Raw genomic sequence first — 16,949 nt, forward strand, 5'->3', positions numbered from 1 at the left:
ATATAGCTATCCTGTTTATGTGCGTGCCTGCGTGCGCTCTCAGCGGGCAGTATAGGTAACCTGTTATTGTGCGTTGCGTGCTCGCAGCGCGTATATATATGCTTCTGTTATTATGTACGATGCGCATTCTCGCGGCCGTATAAGTACCTGTATGTACTGGCGTGCTCTGCGCTGCCGGTATAGGTACCATTATGTGCGTGCGTGCTCCGGCGCGTATATACGCTATCTCGTTATGTGCGGGCGTTGCGTTCTCCGCGGTCGTAAATAGGCTATCTGTTGTTGCTGCGTGCGTGCTGCGCGCGCGTGATATTTGAACTGATTGGTGTACCACGTCGCGTTTACTTGCAGAACGAGCAACGTTGAAAATGCGTGTTTAGAACTCCACGATAAATGCAATGTTTTTCCATCGTTCCAACGCGTGTTGGATACGCACGTGTCGACTTGGCCGGCTGGTATAACGCAGCCTGCCGGCGCCAGTCCTGCAATTGTTAAGTCTCTCGGGGCCTAATTTTCCGTGAACGAAATATGGCTAAAGTTTGTTAATTTTTATGGCGCATTTTGAATCCAAGATGGTGGCGCGACAACGCCTGGATCACATGCATCACGTTTGTTGTAGAAATAGTAACCCAAATTACGTCTGTCAGTCAATTTTCAAGTCTGTTCAAAAGATTATTAACCGAGATATAGCTATTTTTAAGAAAATGACGGCGGCCATTTTTGAATCAAGATGGCGCCCGCAAGTTGTAATTGGATCGCGTGTTCGCTGTCTTTAAATGAAAGAGCATACAAAAGTATGCAAGTGTACCATTTTCATACATTTTTCACATTTTGAACGATTTTTTCTAATCTACATGTAACTAATGGGCCACGAATGATGAAGAACAAATCGAGGCGTAAACTGCGATCATCACTGAAACAGTAAGCAAGCGACATGATAAATCAATGCGTGGCATCAAGCCACACATGCAATCAACGCTACTATCAAATTCTAGCGTATGCGCAGCCCGGTCACCACGGCGGATCAAATTTCAACAGCGACGTGGAGCGCAGACTTGCCAACTCCCTGCCTACCAAATAAGCACACCCGTGCAGAAGACAGCAGCGATGCAAGTGCGGGGATGCAGCCATTTGGTACCATTGAAAAGAATAGTACATTCTCTCCCAATAGGCCTCAAACTTTAGGTCAGTTTTTCTGTGTCTAAGCCAGTTGTATATAAAGGTGTGAAGAAGATGAGAGTACCAACTTACCCAGTGTAGCTGTCACAAACTGGCAAGCAGGCAGGTACCTCAGTAACCGACAACAATAAGGGAGGAAGATGTCGCAAGCCTCACAGGTGCAGCGACATTGCCATATCCACTCAACGAGGGAGGGTGCAACAATGAGACTTTTGATGAGAAAGACGTTTCACTCGGTCATTGCATCACACACCCAAGACACAGGCTTAAGCGGATTCTACGAATCAACCGCAGCCGCCAGTTCTCGTGCAGTTGATCCACACGCGATGGATCCACCTGCAAGTGACAATTGAGGCTCAGGAGCCTGATGACGCAATCATCTATACCTCGGAGCCCGGAGAGTACAGCCACAAGCCTTGACATGGAAGAAGATTTATTGTTAGGATACGGACGGTGAGCGACTCACAACCGTCCAGGAGGCGAAAGGTTTGACGGAAGAACCAAGCGAGTCAGATCCCAGTAGAGGCAGTGAAAAGGGGAAGATTAGTGCGCAAGATAAACTTATAACGAATGAGGCCAGTGTAGCGAGAAGAGCTAACTGCACAGGAACAGATAAAGTTTATTAATAACGGCAGTGAAGCGAGCAAGTCTCACTGCACAGGTAAAGTAATTACGTTATAACGATGCAGTGAAGAAGCGAGGCATAACTGACAGGTCACAATAGACGTTATAACAACTGCAGAAAGCGAGCAAGGCTCACTGCACGAGAAGAGAACAACGGTTCTAACGAGAGACGCATCTAATTGCACCCACTGGCATGGTACATATGCCACTAGGTATACGCCGCAGCAAGACAAGAGGGAGGAAAGTGTGCCTAGAGAACAGAGTTAAAGGACTCTTCGCAAAACACAGCGGACGAAACGTTGAGAGGTTTTCGTATCTCTTTCGCGCACTGCGCCCGTGCCTTCCCGACTCAGCCTTTTTTCAGGTGGCTTGAATTTAAAACGAAGCATGACATCAGCATGAGCACGCAATGTGAGTGTTGTAAGCGCATGTTTAAACGGGCCAGCGAGAGTTTGCACGATGATCATTGTTTGATTATTATTCTGTCAGCCTGGATAATTTGGATTATTCACAGGTCCGTGTTACTTAATGTAATTAAGGGATATAGGCACGACAGTATTACTTAGGAAGTCGACGAAGATTTTTGCTGATGAATGAGTGCCAGTAACAGTTTGGGGTCCAGACGACGAAAGCTGGAGCCGGCCAAAGAGGCCACGGATTCTGCGCAGAGAAGCCAACGGCTTAAGCGCAATGAGCATGATAGCGAGGCGGACGACCCCCGAATACATGTTGCCGTCATAAACCATGCACGTTTCAGACATGTGCACAACCATTGTGCCGGTAGCCATAGGTGCGGAACCACAGGTAACGATGTAACCAGGACTCTTGTTGAGTGAGTCAAGAGTTATTTTACTAACGTGGTGGTCCGAAGCATTGAGAAATCTCTCTGTATTTTTCTTTCAGATGACACTGTGCGTTACGGATTTTTATCGCCGATTACAGATCATATTGAGTGGTATAGATAGAAATAAATTACTATGCGTGGAAAACTCATTTATGGACTTACGAAATTACTTGTGTTAATCATTAGTGCTATCTTCGCTACTACGCCGCATCAAACACAGAACATTATCTGACATCTCCTTCAAGCTTCACCGCAAACACGAAACAAGACTACGGGTTAAAAACAGTTAATAATACAACGCAAGATGAAGAACAATACCTAACTATACGATCACATCAACTGACACACTGCACGAGAAGAGTAATACACTCATTACAATAGTACCTATATCCAGTATCTATATAGTAATCAGGGAGCTGTTTAGAACCAAGGCGATATATTTTGAATATTATATTGTTAGTATAGAGATGATTTAACTATTAGGCATAATATATATAGTTTCATAAATATTACAATAGACGTTTGTGCGGGTAGCGACGATGAGATATTGAATGGTTACTAAAACTTTTACGTAGTAAAACAGTTCTATGTACAGTGTCTACGCGAGTCCACTTACTAACCCTAGCTTCAACTCGTAACAATAATGAGATGAGATAAAGACCATAGAATATGACATATGATATAAAGGGAGGAAGATCAGGGGTATCCGAGGGCGGATACTAAGAGAAGTTGGGAGGAGTTGTGGAAATTTCAGGGGGGGGGGTAAAGAGTTATGGAGATTTTAGGGGAGGGGGATGACGTTATACAAACCAAAGACCAGTATAACAGCAACAGGAATAAAAAGTTTCCTGGCGACAGGTAAAACGTTTTACCAACAACACAGACAAGCGTGGGGGAGGGGGGTCCCATAAATATGAAAAATGATGTGGGAGGTCAGGGAGTTGCGCCCTCACGTACACACGCCGGGCGAGAGAGTGGCGCCATCCGAGCACGTGGCAGACAAGGGTGTGCGACGCTCGTGCGTATACTGGACCACAGGCACTTGAAGCATTTCAATAAAATGTAACGCTAACTAAATACGAAATCTATTTACTACCAAATTCTTAATGTTTCTATACTCTCTTTCACCTATTATTGCCGACAGTTTCCTGTAAATTCCGTCCAAATTCTACGTCCAACCATACGCTGCCGGCGCCATTGCTTTCGCGGCGGGACTGTTGCACGCTTACACTAATATATATAGTGTACTATATATAGCGTAATCCTTTCCACTGGGGTTTCTGTTTGTTTATTTCACTTCATTATAGAAGCAAAAAGGTTAGTAAAGCATGTGACTCGCACATATTCGTAGAAACGGGGTTCAATATGTAAACGTTAGTATTCATATGTAATATGTTATGTTCGATACGTAACGTTCAATATGCTAGCACTGAGTTCAATGTATAAACGTTACAGTCTTCATTTGCAGTGGATAATTTCATATAGCATTTAGTACCAATTAGCAAGATACGGATAGTTGTTTAAGTTTTGTGAATTGTAGTACTTGTAATGATGCGGTTGATAGACTACAGCCACTTGCGTGAATAGTCTATACAAAGCCACTCAAGGTCAAGCTTTACAGTGAAGCACAGTGCGTGATTATTTATAAGCAGAATTTGAGATTGTGTATTGCCATAGGTTGCTAAAGCCTGTCCTGTGTACGGAACAGTTTACACGATGTGAACAGTTATCAGTTATTTCTTAAATACTAAACCTGATTTGCCAGTGTATTGTATCGTGACATGTACGGGGTAATCTATTATCCTGACTTTCCTGTTTGTTACAGTTTTTACGGAAGGAATGTTAAGGAATGTCAAGGAATGTCAAGGAATGTCAAGGAATGTCAATAAAACGGAATGTCAATACGTTTCAAATACAGAGACACTTTCAGTGAAAACTTTACTCCTCGAGAGCGACACTCATCATGTCTGCAGACAACCAAGTTTGAAGAACAAGGTCAGATCCGAAGCCATCAGAGAGCGGACTCCAATATCAGATCGATTTTGAAGGAGAAAGAGTTTCGGAAAAAGATTAGATGTTGGCGTCAGGCTGGCAACAATTTGAGGGTCGCTCTGACTGACGATGAAGTCATCATGGCTATAAAGCAGCAACGTGATACGGTTCAGACAAGGTTGCAGTGGACAAGGTCACGGAAGTGCAGGAGTCTCTTTCCAAGCTTAGAACGACCTCGAACATGGAAGACGAAAGTCTAGACAGGATCGAAGAGGTGGAGGAAGAACACGCGACGCTGATGAAGCAAACACATGAGAGATTGCTCATTCTCCAGGGGGACTCCGTTTCTGGGACTCATTCAGCCTCCTCCAGGGCTAAACGTTCGAACAGGTCTCCTCGTTTTCAAAGTATAACTTACTGTCAAGGATGGGTCGACGATCAGGCACAAGATGACCCACCAATGGAGGATGGGAGGCCTGCAACTCAAGATAATCAAACCAGCAACTTGTTGACGGCAGGTCTGATTGACCAGGTAAAGATGAGTCGCTTGCCCCCACCAGAACCTACGGCGTTCGGTGGGGATTCTCTTTAATACCCAGCCTGGAAGCAAGGATATAACCTCCTCATCGAGAAGAGAGGGATTCCACCAGAAGACAGATTCTATTATTTGTTAAAGTACTTGAAGGGGCAGCCCTTGGAGCTTGTGCAGGGGTTTTCTCTGCTTGGTGACGAGATCGCCTACTCTGCAGCAAAGAAGGCACTAGGAAAACGCTATGGAGATCCCTTTGTGCTTTCTAACGCCTACAGGGAAGCGCAGATTGGTGAGCTGGTAATGTTGAAAGAAGAGGACGTACCTCGAAACCTTTGGGCAATCGCCAGGATCCTTGAACTATACCCCTCTAAGGATGGTCATATACGCAAGGTTAAGGTGGCTATTGTCGACCCGAAAATTAATGCAGGGGGACAACGAATACGTCCCCTGCGTTCTTATGACCGTCCGATTCATAAATTAGTGTCATTAATACCGCGGGAGGACCAGGAGTAATTCCCGATCGGGGAACCTCTCGACATTCGATGGCCTTAATTTCCCAACGCAGATACCTAGTAAATTAGAGGTACTAATTTAGAGGAGCCATGTAGCGTTCGCTTGTTGAATGGTTACTTTACTCCACGTGATAGGGCCACCTGGTGGCGACTGCGAGAATAGAAAAGAACCAGTCTGTGCTGTTCTTAGTGAGGCCATTGCCAGCTTTTTTAGTGGAATCCTTTCCACTGGGGGTTTCCGTTTGTTTATTTCACTTCATTATAGAAGCAAAAAGGTTAGTAAAGCATGTGACTCACACATATTCGTAGAAACGGGGTTCAATATGTAAACGTTAGTGTAGCGCCGTATTCACGGTGCTCGAATAGAGTTACTATGTTATTACGTTAAGTCAGAGCCAAGAATACAAGAAAGCCAGTGGTTACGATGATTTAGTCGTTTACTGTGTTTCTACGAGTGGTTACAGTCGTTGCCGCGGTCGTGTCTGCCGGTGCCTGGGTGAAGCCAACTGCCCCGATTCTCCCCGGCTCTCGGCTTATATACGCCAGCCACGACCGCGTAACCTACATGAGTCCCGCGTGTGCGTCACGCGTGCGTCACGCGTGCGTCATCTATAATCCTTTAATCCCGCAATATCACATCAAAGGGAGAGCCCCTTTGAAGTGCCGCGCGAGAAGTGATAACCAATCGAGCTGTGAAGTGCCGCGGATTAGCCAGCTCAATTTCGGCTCTAAACTCAATCACTTTGATCCCGCAATTTCACATCAAAGGGAGGGCTTCTTTGAAGTGCCGCGCGCGAAGTGATAACTAATCGAGCTGTGAAGTGCCGCGGATTAGCCAGCTCAATTTCGGCTCTAAACTCAATCACTTTGATCCNTGTGGTGGTTTTCTTTGCACGTGCAGCATACTCTATGTAGAATACCACCGAGGCAACGTGTGAACAAGATTCGCCAAGCCCGGCTTTACAATTACAGTGCGCTGACATTGTAGCGCCGTATTCACGGTGCTCGAATAGAGTTACTATGTTACTACGTTAAGTCAGAGCCAAGAATACAAGAAAGCCAGTGGTTACCATGATTTAGTCGTTTACTGTGTTTCTACGAGTGGTTACAGTCGTTGCCGCGGTCGTGTCTGCCGGTGCCTGGGTGAAGCCAACTGCCTCGACTCTCTCCGGCGCTCGGCTTATATACGCCAGCCACGACCGCGTAACCTACATGAGTCCCGCGTGTGCGTCACGCGTGCGTCACGCGTGCGTCATCTATAATCCTTTAATCCCGCAATATCACATCAAAGGGAGAGCCCCTTTGAAGTGTCGCGCGAGAAGTGATAACCAATCGAGCTGTGAAGTGCCGCGGATTAGCCAGCTCAATTTCGGCTCTAAACTCAATCACTTTGACCCGCGCACTCCCGCTGTCTCGAGAGAGAGATAGGATTCATCTCTCGAGTGCTTCTGCCTTCTCGGCCACAGACACGCCCCCCACTTAGAGCTCTATCGAGCTTCTAAGCGAGGAGCGCGGGAGATTACGGGAGATTACGGGAGATACAGATACGCGGGCCTAAACTAATTCAATCACGCACCGCTACACTTGAAACGCTGCCAGGACGTCGATGCTAGCACCTAAGTGCCAGCATCGATCCTGTAGCAATCGCGTAATGAACGCGCACTCCTCTCCCGACCACACCTCCTGAGTGTCCGAGCGAGGAGCGCGGGAGAGATGCGCAGACCTAAACCAATCTAATTACAATTCAAATACGCTCCTATCAGACGCTACCAGGACGTCGATACTAGCACCTAAGTGTCAGTATCGATCCTGTAGCAATCCTGTAATGAACGCGCACGAGGAGCGCGGGGGAGATGCGCAGACCTAAACCAATCTAATTACAATTGAAATGCGCTACTACAACATGACTGTTCCATTTTCTCTCATCATAACCCACGGATGGAGAGACGGTATATTCATAGACTGGGAGTGCATAACACGTGCTCGGAAAACGTAGATGGGGCACTCATTGTTCACATCATAGATGTAGACAGATACACCTCTCACCCAACCGCAGACCAGTCGATCGTAGGCATCCAGGCTTTTGTAGTTCTGAAAGTCCTTGAGAGTATAAAATCGACTTGGCTGGAATGTTAGGTAGTTCACGAGATCCAAATGTGTGTTTGATGGGAAAACATTGTGGTCCTCACTCCATTCGGCATTGTCTAATTGGTACGGGTCTCGATTCCCAATGCACACAATTTTCTCGAGATAGCGTGCTTTGGCTATGTTGTCTAGTGAATCAAAGTACTTATCCATACTACATACACTACAGGCAGTCGACAAACGTGCATACACTAGCTATTATAAAAAGCTGCGTTTGATAGCTAGAATAGATGCAGTAAAATCTGTGAAATTTCTGAACTCTCACGATGTAAACAAACTCAAGTCTATGAACATATGTGTTGCATGCAATCTTCCAATCTGCTCAATCTACGAATGTGCCGACTGTGTGGCAGCATCATTGAACTCGAGCACCTAAAACCCACGATGGTAAACCTGCTTGCAAAACCGGGCCTGCGCAATCTCATCGAACTAGCAATTAACACAACCCACGCTGAATACCTGCCTGCAACACCCTGTAAAACCGGCGCCCATTAACCGGGTCGGCACAATCATCTCGAATTCTAGCACACCAAAACCAGCTGATAAACCTGTCTGCAAAATCGGGATCCACTTATTACTGCTAATATCTATTGCAATAATAACACTATAGCCAATGTAAAATCGGTTGATTGTGCAGATCAGCAGATTACATGCAACACGTGTTCGCTCTTTTTGGAACCAATATGGCCGGCGGCACGGGATTGTAGGTAATATTGCTATTTTTAGTGCAAGTCGCGGAACCTTCTATAGCCCGCGCACAGTTGCCGCAGCCGCCTGCGGCAACTGTACGCGGGCAATAGGCCTGGTTTTATTTTGCACCATTTTGCGCATGAGCTTGGGCCTTCACTACACAATTTGTTCTGTCAATCCTATGATCTAGGTTCTCTTGTATGAGTCGCGAGTAATGCTTCATACTTCGTAAATGTGGTGTGTGTATCAGTATGTACAGTACTCCATTATTGTATTCGAAATTGCGAGCAGCGTTACTTTCTTCACTACAGCATCGAGTTAATTTACGATCGTATTAATTGCATCGAGTACGACTCGGCTTAATTTACTGCGCAGTGCTGTGCAGGAATCTCTTCTTCTGCATTCATACAAACTGTGTCATTAAAAAAACTGATGCAGGCTAATAAATACACTGGTAACATATAGCATCATTTATAAACAGTTACACGTCTGTGTAATTCATATCTTATTTTTCACAGGTACTCTCAAAGATGCCAAAGAGAGAGAGAGGGATATTAGGTTTTGTGAAACCCTCAACACCAATTCTCTTCAGTGCTCAAGGAGAGACATGGCCTTCTGACGACTCAGATGATGACTATGGGACTTCTATTAAAGTCAAACCCAAGAAAAAAACGAGGAAAAAACGTACCAATCGCTATTCAAAGACCTGCAAGGAAATTTCACCTGACCGCCAAGCAACAGATAATGCATGGCAATCGGCTGTACCTCCAGAGATACTGTTCAAGATATTCAAGCATGTTACTGACACAGAAGGAGCGCTTCCGTTCCTTTGCAGGTTGTCCGAGCAATTCTAAATACCAGTTGCGTTGAACTGGGTATTTACGTTCAATTTCATACCTTGCAAATGAACTGTACAGGGTTACCATTATACATTGTGCCCGATTAAAAACGGAGTCACTGTGAAGAAATAATAGTATACATTATAGATATACATAATATCTTGTCGCCAGAGTCTACAACTACTTTGCCCCCTCACACTATTCACAGTTCCATTCTTTTGCAGGGTATCTGCAGTATGCATTCTTTGGCACAGGGTTGCATCAGATGAGCATCTCTGGTGTAATGTAGACCTGTCATATGGTTGGATAAAGAAGCAGGCATCTTGGTTGCTGTGGCTGTCTGAACACAGGTTGCAGCAAGTGCGTATCCTCAATCTATCTGGATGGAAAATATCTGATCTCAAAGTAGAGTCTGCCTTGAAGGTTTGTTTGCGAGTCGATTCAAGATTCATAATTCAAATATATTTACATATAACCGTGTATATATTAGGTACATGTCTACATAATAGATAATTAACAGAAATACAATGTAAATACTTTGAAAATATATTTTGCTATATGAATGCATATAGCTAATAAATATTAGCACAGGAGTGATAATAGACTAATTAGTCAGTCATACTTCAAATATCTTGGTTGAATTTTTACGTATATGTTGTATCAGCCCCTGATTAAAAATAGTACGGAAAACTAAAACGTAATGTGGGTTTTAGGTAATCGTAGAAAATTGCAAACAATTGGAGAGCATTGGTCTATCACGGTGCAAGGTTCCACCCACTACACTGCAGCTTCTCACTAGCTGTGACAATCTCAAAGGAATTGATCTCTCACACGTAGAGGTTAGTAGGTTGTTCTTACCTTTTATTAGAGACGACGGTCATCTATTTCCCAAAAAATGTGTACTTAGATGTGCACATTTACACTGACAAAGTAATAGTTGTGAGCATAAACTCAGACTAACCTGTCATCGTGAACATATGTATATCTAATATATATTTGAGTTCGTATGTATCTATCTATCGGGCGGTTTGGCCGCCTATAGGGAAGATACATACATACATACGCTTCACTCCCCGGGTATAAGAGATGGCCCTGTGAAAATTGCATCCAGATTTCCTAGCTGAAAAAAACCTGCCAAACCGTCAAACTCACCGAAAAATCCGTGAAAAACCCCTCAATTCGTGAATCTTCACACAATGTCAGCACTGACTGTACAGTGCTGCCACACAGAAAAATCGATCACTCATTCCATCAGCTGCTGTATTGTGAAACCGAAACCGATACTAAAACAGGCACAACCAGGAACCTGTTCAGGGGTTACGGCCACAGGCACTGGGAGGATATATAGTGTATATATTTATGTGTCAGTGTGCGCGCAATGGCGGCGGCGTGTGTTACAGTTGAAACGCTCCAAGTGCCTGTGGTTACGACTGCATTGTTTAATCAAGAGCTTGAAATGAGAAGTGCAACCCATTTGTACATGTGTTAGAATAACTTTTCTTATTTACACCATATTACTATTATATTCCAGGGGTTCTACGTTGGGTTGTGCTGTCATATAAATGTCATACGTAACCGTTTTTACCATGCTTATTATCTCATTAGACTGATTTGTAAATATTTATAGAGATTCACTATAGTTTAGTATGAGTATCATATAGTGTGAGAGATTACGATTGCTCAAAACATCAACGCATAAAGACGCGTACCAAGTGAGTAAACATTCTTTTATAATTACAAATTTCCCCACTTGCTGGCCTGTCTGTATACTATATATCGACTTTTTTTATTCATGCTACGATTTCAGAATCCCATTGTACCATTCGAAAGCTATGCCTTTTCTGATTCAGTAAGAAAAATCCCTTTATTTCATGTGCATGTTGCGCGCCAAGCATTCACTAGACAATATCCAATGCAGGGGCGGCGCCACGGTTTTCAAAATGGGGGGGCCCAATTGAGAGAATGAAGCGACCATGCCGGGGGGCTGAGTTATTCGGGCGCGAAGCGCCCGAGCGAGGGAGCCAGGCGACCAAGCGGGGGTGGGTGTGGGAGGGGGATCCCCCTCCCACGGCAGTGAGCTTTTTCAATTTTGCACTGAAATGGAGCGATCTGGTGCACATGGAAGGTGAAAATTTCAAATTTTTAAATGGAAGAAAAACGGAAAATAACACCTTTTCAGTACATGTTTATGTACATGTCTACTATAGTGAAGTATATAATTTGCATCAATATGAATACATGTAATAGGAATAAAGAATATGAAATAGTGAATCTTTTTCAGGGCGTACAGAAATTTCCATTTTCTTCAACCTGGTAATAGTCAAAAAATAACATTGCTGAATGATATTTAAACACTTAATTATAACATCACTCGACTAGCTTTTATCTTTTAGTTTATCTCATGTTGCTGACAACAGTTTTGCCTTTAAAAACCCAAGCTGCTAGGATATTAGTATTACATAAAGAATACAGCAACTATTTATTAATTAAAAAGACTTAAGAACTAAAGTGGCAAACTAAACTAAAAAATAAAAGGAACTATATAAAATATATACATAAAACTAACGCTCATAGGGTCTATGTACCCCAGGTTACTGCCGGAACGTACCCTGGGTACGGTCCGGTATACCGGCTCTGCGTTATCAGCGTGCGTTAGGCTCTGCGTGCTGCGCGTACTTAAGCTGTGCGTACGCGTGCGTAGTGCAGTATAAGTACAATGTGTGCATATGCAGGCCCCGTAGCTAGCTTTATATTGGGGGGGGGTTCGTTTTTCAATGTTGGTAATTTGCTCGGCAGGGCCGTGTGCAGGATTTGTACCAGGGGTGGGTCTAACCGTAACCCAAAGTTGCGAGCACGCGAAGGGAGGGTCTGGGGGGCCCTCCCCCAGAAAATTTTTCAAATTAGACCCCCTCAGATGCGTTTTCTGCGCGAGCAAGGGGGGTCCGGACTCCCTGGACCCCCCCTGTACACGCCCCTGCTCGGGTGCGAAGCGACCAGGCGAGGGAGCCAAGCGACCGAGCGGAGGGAGGGTGTGGGAGGTGGGTGTTCACTGTTCACCCTCCCGCACGATGGAGATTTTGCAATTATTACACTAAAATGGAGCGACCTGAAGTGAAATTCTTGCAAATTTTCCAAATTTATTTTTTTTGGCTTGGGGGAGGGGGTCGGGGGGGGGGGGGGTTCGTTCGAATCCCCCCGAACCCGCCCTGGCTACGGGCCTGCATATGCAAGTAGGCCTACGGTACTGTATTTCGACCCCTCGATCGAGCCTCCGAAGCACAGGATCAGGCCCCGAAGTCCGCACGGTATTGGGGTAAATACGGCGCGTGTGCATGTCTGTTTGCTATAGAGTAAGGCTAGAGGGACTTCGTCAAACTTTGTAATTTTCGCAGTAGGCCAGATGAAAATGTGGATAAACACTCTCTTTCGCTCTTTCCCCTCTTCCTCTCCTCCTTATTCCCTCTTTCTTTTCTTGCATTTCTTTCCAATCATACAAAATACATATAGACATATATTTTCTGCCAAAAAAGTGGGGGGGCCCGGGCCCCCCGGCCCCCCCCCGTACGCGCCGCCCCTGCAATGGACACAGACCCCACTCGCTGGCCTGTCTGCTATCTATACTATATACCCAATTTCTTTATTCATCCTACGATCTGACAATGGATAGGCTTGTACGTGGTGAGCTCAACAGTTCGAGACGCCAGCAATCTCTACATATTTCCACCAGACAATAACACCCAAACCATTGTTTATCAAGAGGTTTTTCAAATGAAAACTGCAACCCATTAGTACATGCTGTTATAATAACTTTTTCACATTTGCAGCCATATTACTATTATGTTCCAGGGGTTCTAAGTTGGGTTCTGCTGTCATATAAATGGCATACGTAACAGTTTTTCCCCATGCTTATTGTCTTATTAGACTGATTTCTAAATATTGATATTGTGTGCAATGTTATATTGTCGATTTTTACCCCAATGTTCCTATTGTGTCCAATTATTAGTAGTATGAATTAGTAGCACGATTTTACCCAGCGCAGCGGGTACCCGCAGCTAGTCTAATATATATTGAGTTCGTATGTATGTATGTATGTATAGTATGTATGTAATGTATGTATGTATGTTATGTATCTTCCCTATAGGCGGCCAACCGCCCCAAGCGATCTGGATACAATTTTCACAGGGCCATCTCTTATACCCGGGGAGTGTTCCTAGATGAAAAAAACCTGTCAAACCGTCAAACTCAACGATAAATCCGTGGAAAACCCGTCAATTCGTGAATCTTCAAACAATGTCAGCACTGACTGTACAGTGCTGCCACACAGAGAAAAATCGATTCTCTCACCTCATCCGGCTGCTGGTATTGTGAAACCGAAACCAATACTAAAACACACACACAACCAGCACCAGTTTCCACAGTTCAGAAGTAGTACTCACTCAGCTCAGAGGTTCAGTTCAGATGCTACGATCTCAAAATGCATTGTACCATTCGAAAGCTATGCAGTTTCTGATTCAGTAGGAAAATTTCTTCATTTCAATGTGCATGGTTGCGTGTCTCTATCTATACTATGAGCAGCTAATAATGACAATTTTGTCAATTATTAGCTCCTGATACTATATCTTTTATTCATGCTACGATCTCACAAATGGATAGCTGTACGTGGGGAGCTCAAGAGTTGGAGACGCCAAGAATCTCTATATACATATTTGCACCAGAGAATAAGACGAAAAACATTCTTTATCAAGAGGTTTTCAAATGAAAAGTCCAACCCATTCCTACATGCTCTTATAATAACTTTTTGTCATTTACACCATATTACTATTATGTCCCAGGGGTTCTAAGTTCGGTTGTGCTGTCATATAAATGTCATACGTAACAGTTTTTTCGTTTTTCCCATTCTTATTATCTTATTACACTCATTTCTAAAATATTATATATTGTCTGCAATGTTATTGTCGATTTTTACCCAATGTTCCTATTCTGTCCCATTATTATAGTACTATGAATTAGTAGCACGATTTTACCCAGCGCAGCGGGTACCCGCAGCTAGTCTCATATAAGGAATACATATATTCATGCTATCATGTAGCTTATACACCATCTATAAAGGGGACAACGTGAAAATGTCTATTGAAGCATTGTAGTGACATATCGTACACATTCACATACTTGCATTTATTTGTTTATGCATGGGTTAGTGATTACCTCGTACCTATGTCTGAACAAAGTAATATGACAACACTACTAATAATTCGTGCATAACACATTTGTTTGCTTCTCTCCAAAGTCGGCTTCCAAAAGGAAATACCAAAATGCTCTGAAGCAACTACTGGAGGTGAAAGGAAAGAATCTTGAAGATATCAGGCTTGCTGGGTGTTTGTGCAATCTTTCCAAGATCATCATTTATCTCATGGTGAGTACTGCTAGTCATATAAAACTTGCTGAACATCAAAAATGTTTAATTGTCTTTACTCTTAATTAACTGCCATATAAGTTGAGAAGATAGCCAATTAACATTTTCTCTATACATTGTAGGCAGAAGTGTTGATTCATATTTTTTTCAGGCCTACTGTCCAAACCTTGTGTTGGTTGACATATCAAACCCTAGTTATGGCTGGGCAAACATAGACATTGATAAGTTCCAGGCTAGCTGTCCACGTCTGAAGGTGTTCAGGGCAGCAAACACAGCACTCACAGCGACTGGCAATCATATTGAGGTAGCACTTCACAAAATGCAGCTCTTCTAATATTATTCTGCCCTGTTGTTACTGAGTGCGTTTTTATGGTTCTGTTGATAAAAAATTTCTCATTTTCTTTTGTCATGTATTTGTTCTATTGTTACTGAGTACGTTTTTTAAGCGTATTGTTGATAAAAAGTATAAAAATAGCCCAGTATATATAGTAAATACCTAGTGCTTCCTTATGTAATTCAGCCACAACATTTTTTATTGTGTATTTGTCTAAATGTTGTAGTTCATAGTTTGGTTATATTTCTATAGTCACAGTGGTGCGGATTTGCAGAGCTTGAGGAGTTTACAATTCCCAGCTACAAGATTAACGACAACGGCCAGTTTCTCTTCAGGTAGGAAAGGAAGGAAGCGTTCTTCTCTTATATTAATAAAGCAAATTTAAAAGAGAAAATGCATTCATGATGGAAAAAGCTGGATGTAGAGGATACCGAATGCACGGGTTAATGGGACTGCAGACGAGTTTGCCTTTTTCTGCCAGGTTTTTACGAGGGTCTCGCAAATTGAGACTACTCGACATCCGAGATTGCGTGTTCAACCTTGAATCGCTCCTATTTCTGTCGTGCTTGACCATCGAGTATCTCTACTTATCACGCTGCAGCATCACAGACACGACATTGGAGCAGATAATAGCCAGTGTGAGTCAGAATGATTTTTAGGCTTGCTTAAGTGGAAAAATTTCTTTGTACTAATGTGGTTATACTTTAGTTGGCAGAACTCTGCCAGGTATATAATACATGAATAGATAATAACACATAGTAGATAATAACATCAGTGAGATGCTTAATTTTGATGCATGAGGGACTTGTATTATGGGAGATGATACGTGCATTTGCTGTGCACAGATGGCGATGAACCAACTATTCACTCTCCACGTTTGATTATGATGTATTTATCTACTGTGCAGGGTTAGTGATGTGTATGCGTGTGTGTGTTTGTGTGTTCACTGTGCACATTCTGTGATGATGTGTGTGGTTACTGTGCACAGTTAGTGAATATGTGTGCGTTTACTGTGTGTAGTGAGTGATGATGTGTGCGTTTATCGTGTGTAGTGGGTGATGATGTGTGCGTTTAGGTGTACGTAGTGGGTCGCATGACATCGTGTAAGCGTCTCTACGCTGTGTGTAGTTGGACTCGATGATGCTGTGGACGTTTACCGTGTGTAGTGTGACAATGATGCTGTGCGGTTTACTGTGTGTAGTGGGTGATGATGTGTCAGCGTTTACTGTCGTGTCAGTGGGCTGATAGGATGTGTGCGTTTACTGTGTGTCAAGTGGGTGATGATCGCCCTGGCATGCGTATTACATGTAGTGTAGTTTGGTGATGATCGTGTGCGTTTACCCCCCGACCGTGCGTAGCTGGCACTGATGATCAGTGATGCCGTTGACCTGCGTTAGTAGGTGGGCCTGATGATGTGATGCGTTTACACTGTGTGCTAGTTGGTGATGATCGTGTGTATATACCCAGTGTGTAGCCTGGGATGAATGAATGGTGTGCGTATACTCCAGTGCAATGTACGTGGGCTGATGATGTGGTGCCCGTCTACTGTGTGTAGTGGTGGATGATGTGTAAGCGGTTTACTCAAGTAGTGTAGTTGGTGATGATTGTGTGCGTTTACATGTGTGTAGCTGGACATGATGATGTGTGGCGTTTACACTGTGTGTCACGTGGTGATGATGTGACTGCGTTTACTGTGTGTAGTGGGACATGATGGATCAGTTGCGCATTTAAAGCCCGTGTGTAGTGCGGAGGCGATGCATGTGGCGTTTTACTGTGTGTAGGTGGGGCTGGATCGATGTGTGCGGTTACATACGTGTGTGTAGTTGGTGATGAATGTTGGCCGGTTAT

General features: G+C 43.8%; 1 protein-coding gene across 3 annotated transcripts in view; it reads left to right on the top strand.

Moving 5' to 3' along the window:
* Nucleotides 1–9,035: 9,035 nt before the first annotated feature.
* LOC106807902 (F-box/LRR-repeat protein 6-like) overlaps nucleotides 9,036–16,949 on the top strand; it is a 14,460-nt gene continuing 6,546 nt past the window's right edge. Inside the window, exons 1-7 of one of the 3 annotated variants that reach the window (XM_014810408.1) lie at nucleotides 9,036–9,350; nucleotides 9,579–9,777; nucleotides 10,068–10,193; nucleotides 14,642–14,767; nucleotides 14,919–15,071; nucleotides 15,354–15,436; nucleotides 15,583–15,739. In XM_014810408.1, coding sequence (XP_014665894.1) covers nucleotides 9,046–9,350; nucleotides 9,579–9,777; nucleotides 10,068–10,193; nucleotides 14,642–14,767; nucleotides 14,919–15,071; nucleotides 15,354–15,436; nucleotides 15,583–15,739 — 1,149 coding nt within the window. In that variant the 5' untranslated portion in view covers nucleotides 9,036–9,045. The remainder of the gene's footprint in view (nucleotides 9,351–9,578; nucleotides 9,778–10,067; nucleotides 10,194–14,641; nucleotides 14,768–14,918; nucleotides 15,072–15,353; nucleotides 15,437–15,582; nucleotides 15,740–16,949) is intronic. The other 2 variants (XM_014810409.1, XM_014810410.1) reach the window with 2 other exon arrangements.

Source organism: Priapulus caudatus, unplaced genomic scaffold (assembly GCF_000485595.1).
Source record: "Priapulus caudatus unplaced genomic scaffold, Priapulus_caudatus-5.0.1 Scaffold241, whole genome shotgun sequence".
Lineage (NCBI taxonomy): Eukaryota > Metazoa > Priapulida > Priapulimorpha > Priapulimorphida > Priapulidae > Priapulus > Priapulus caudatus.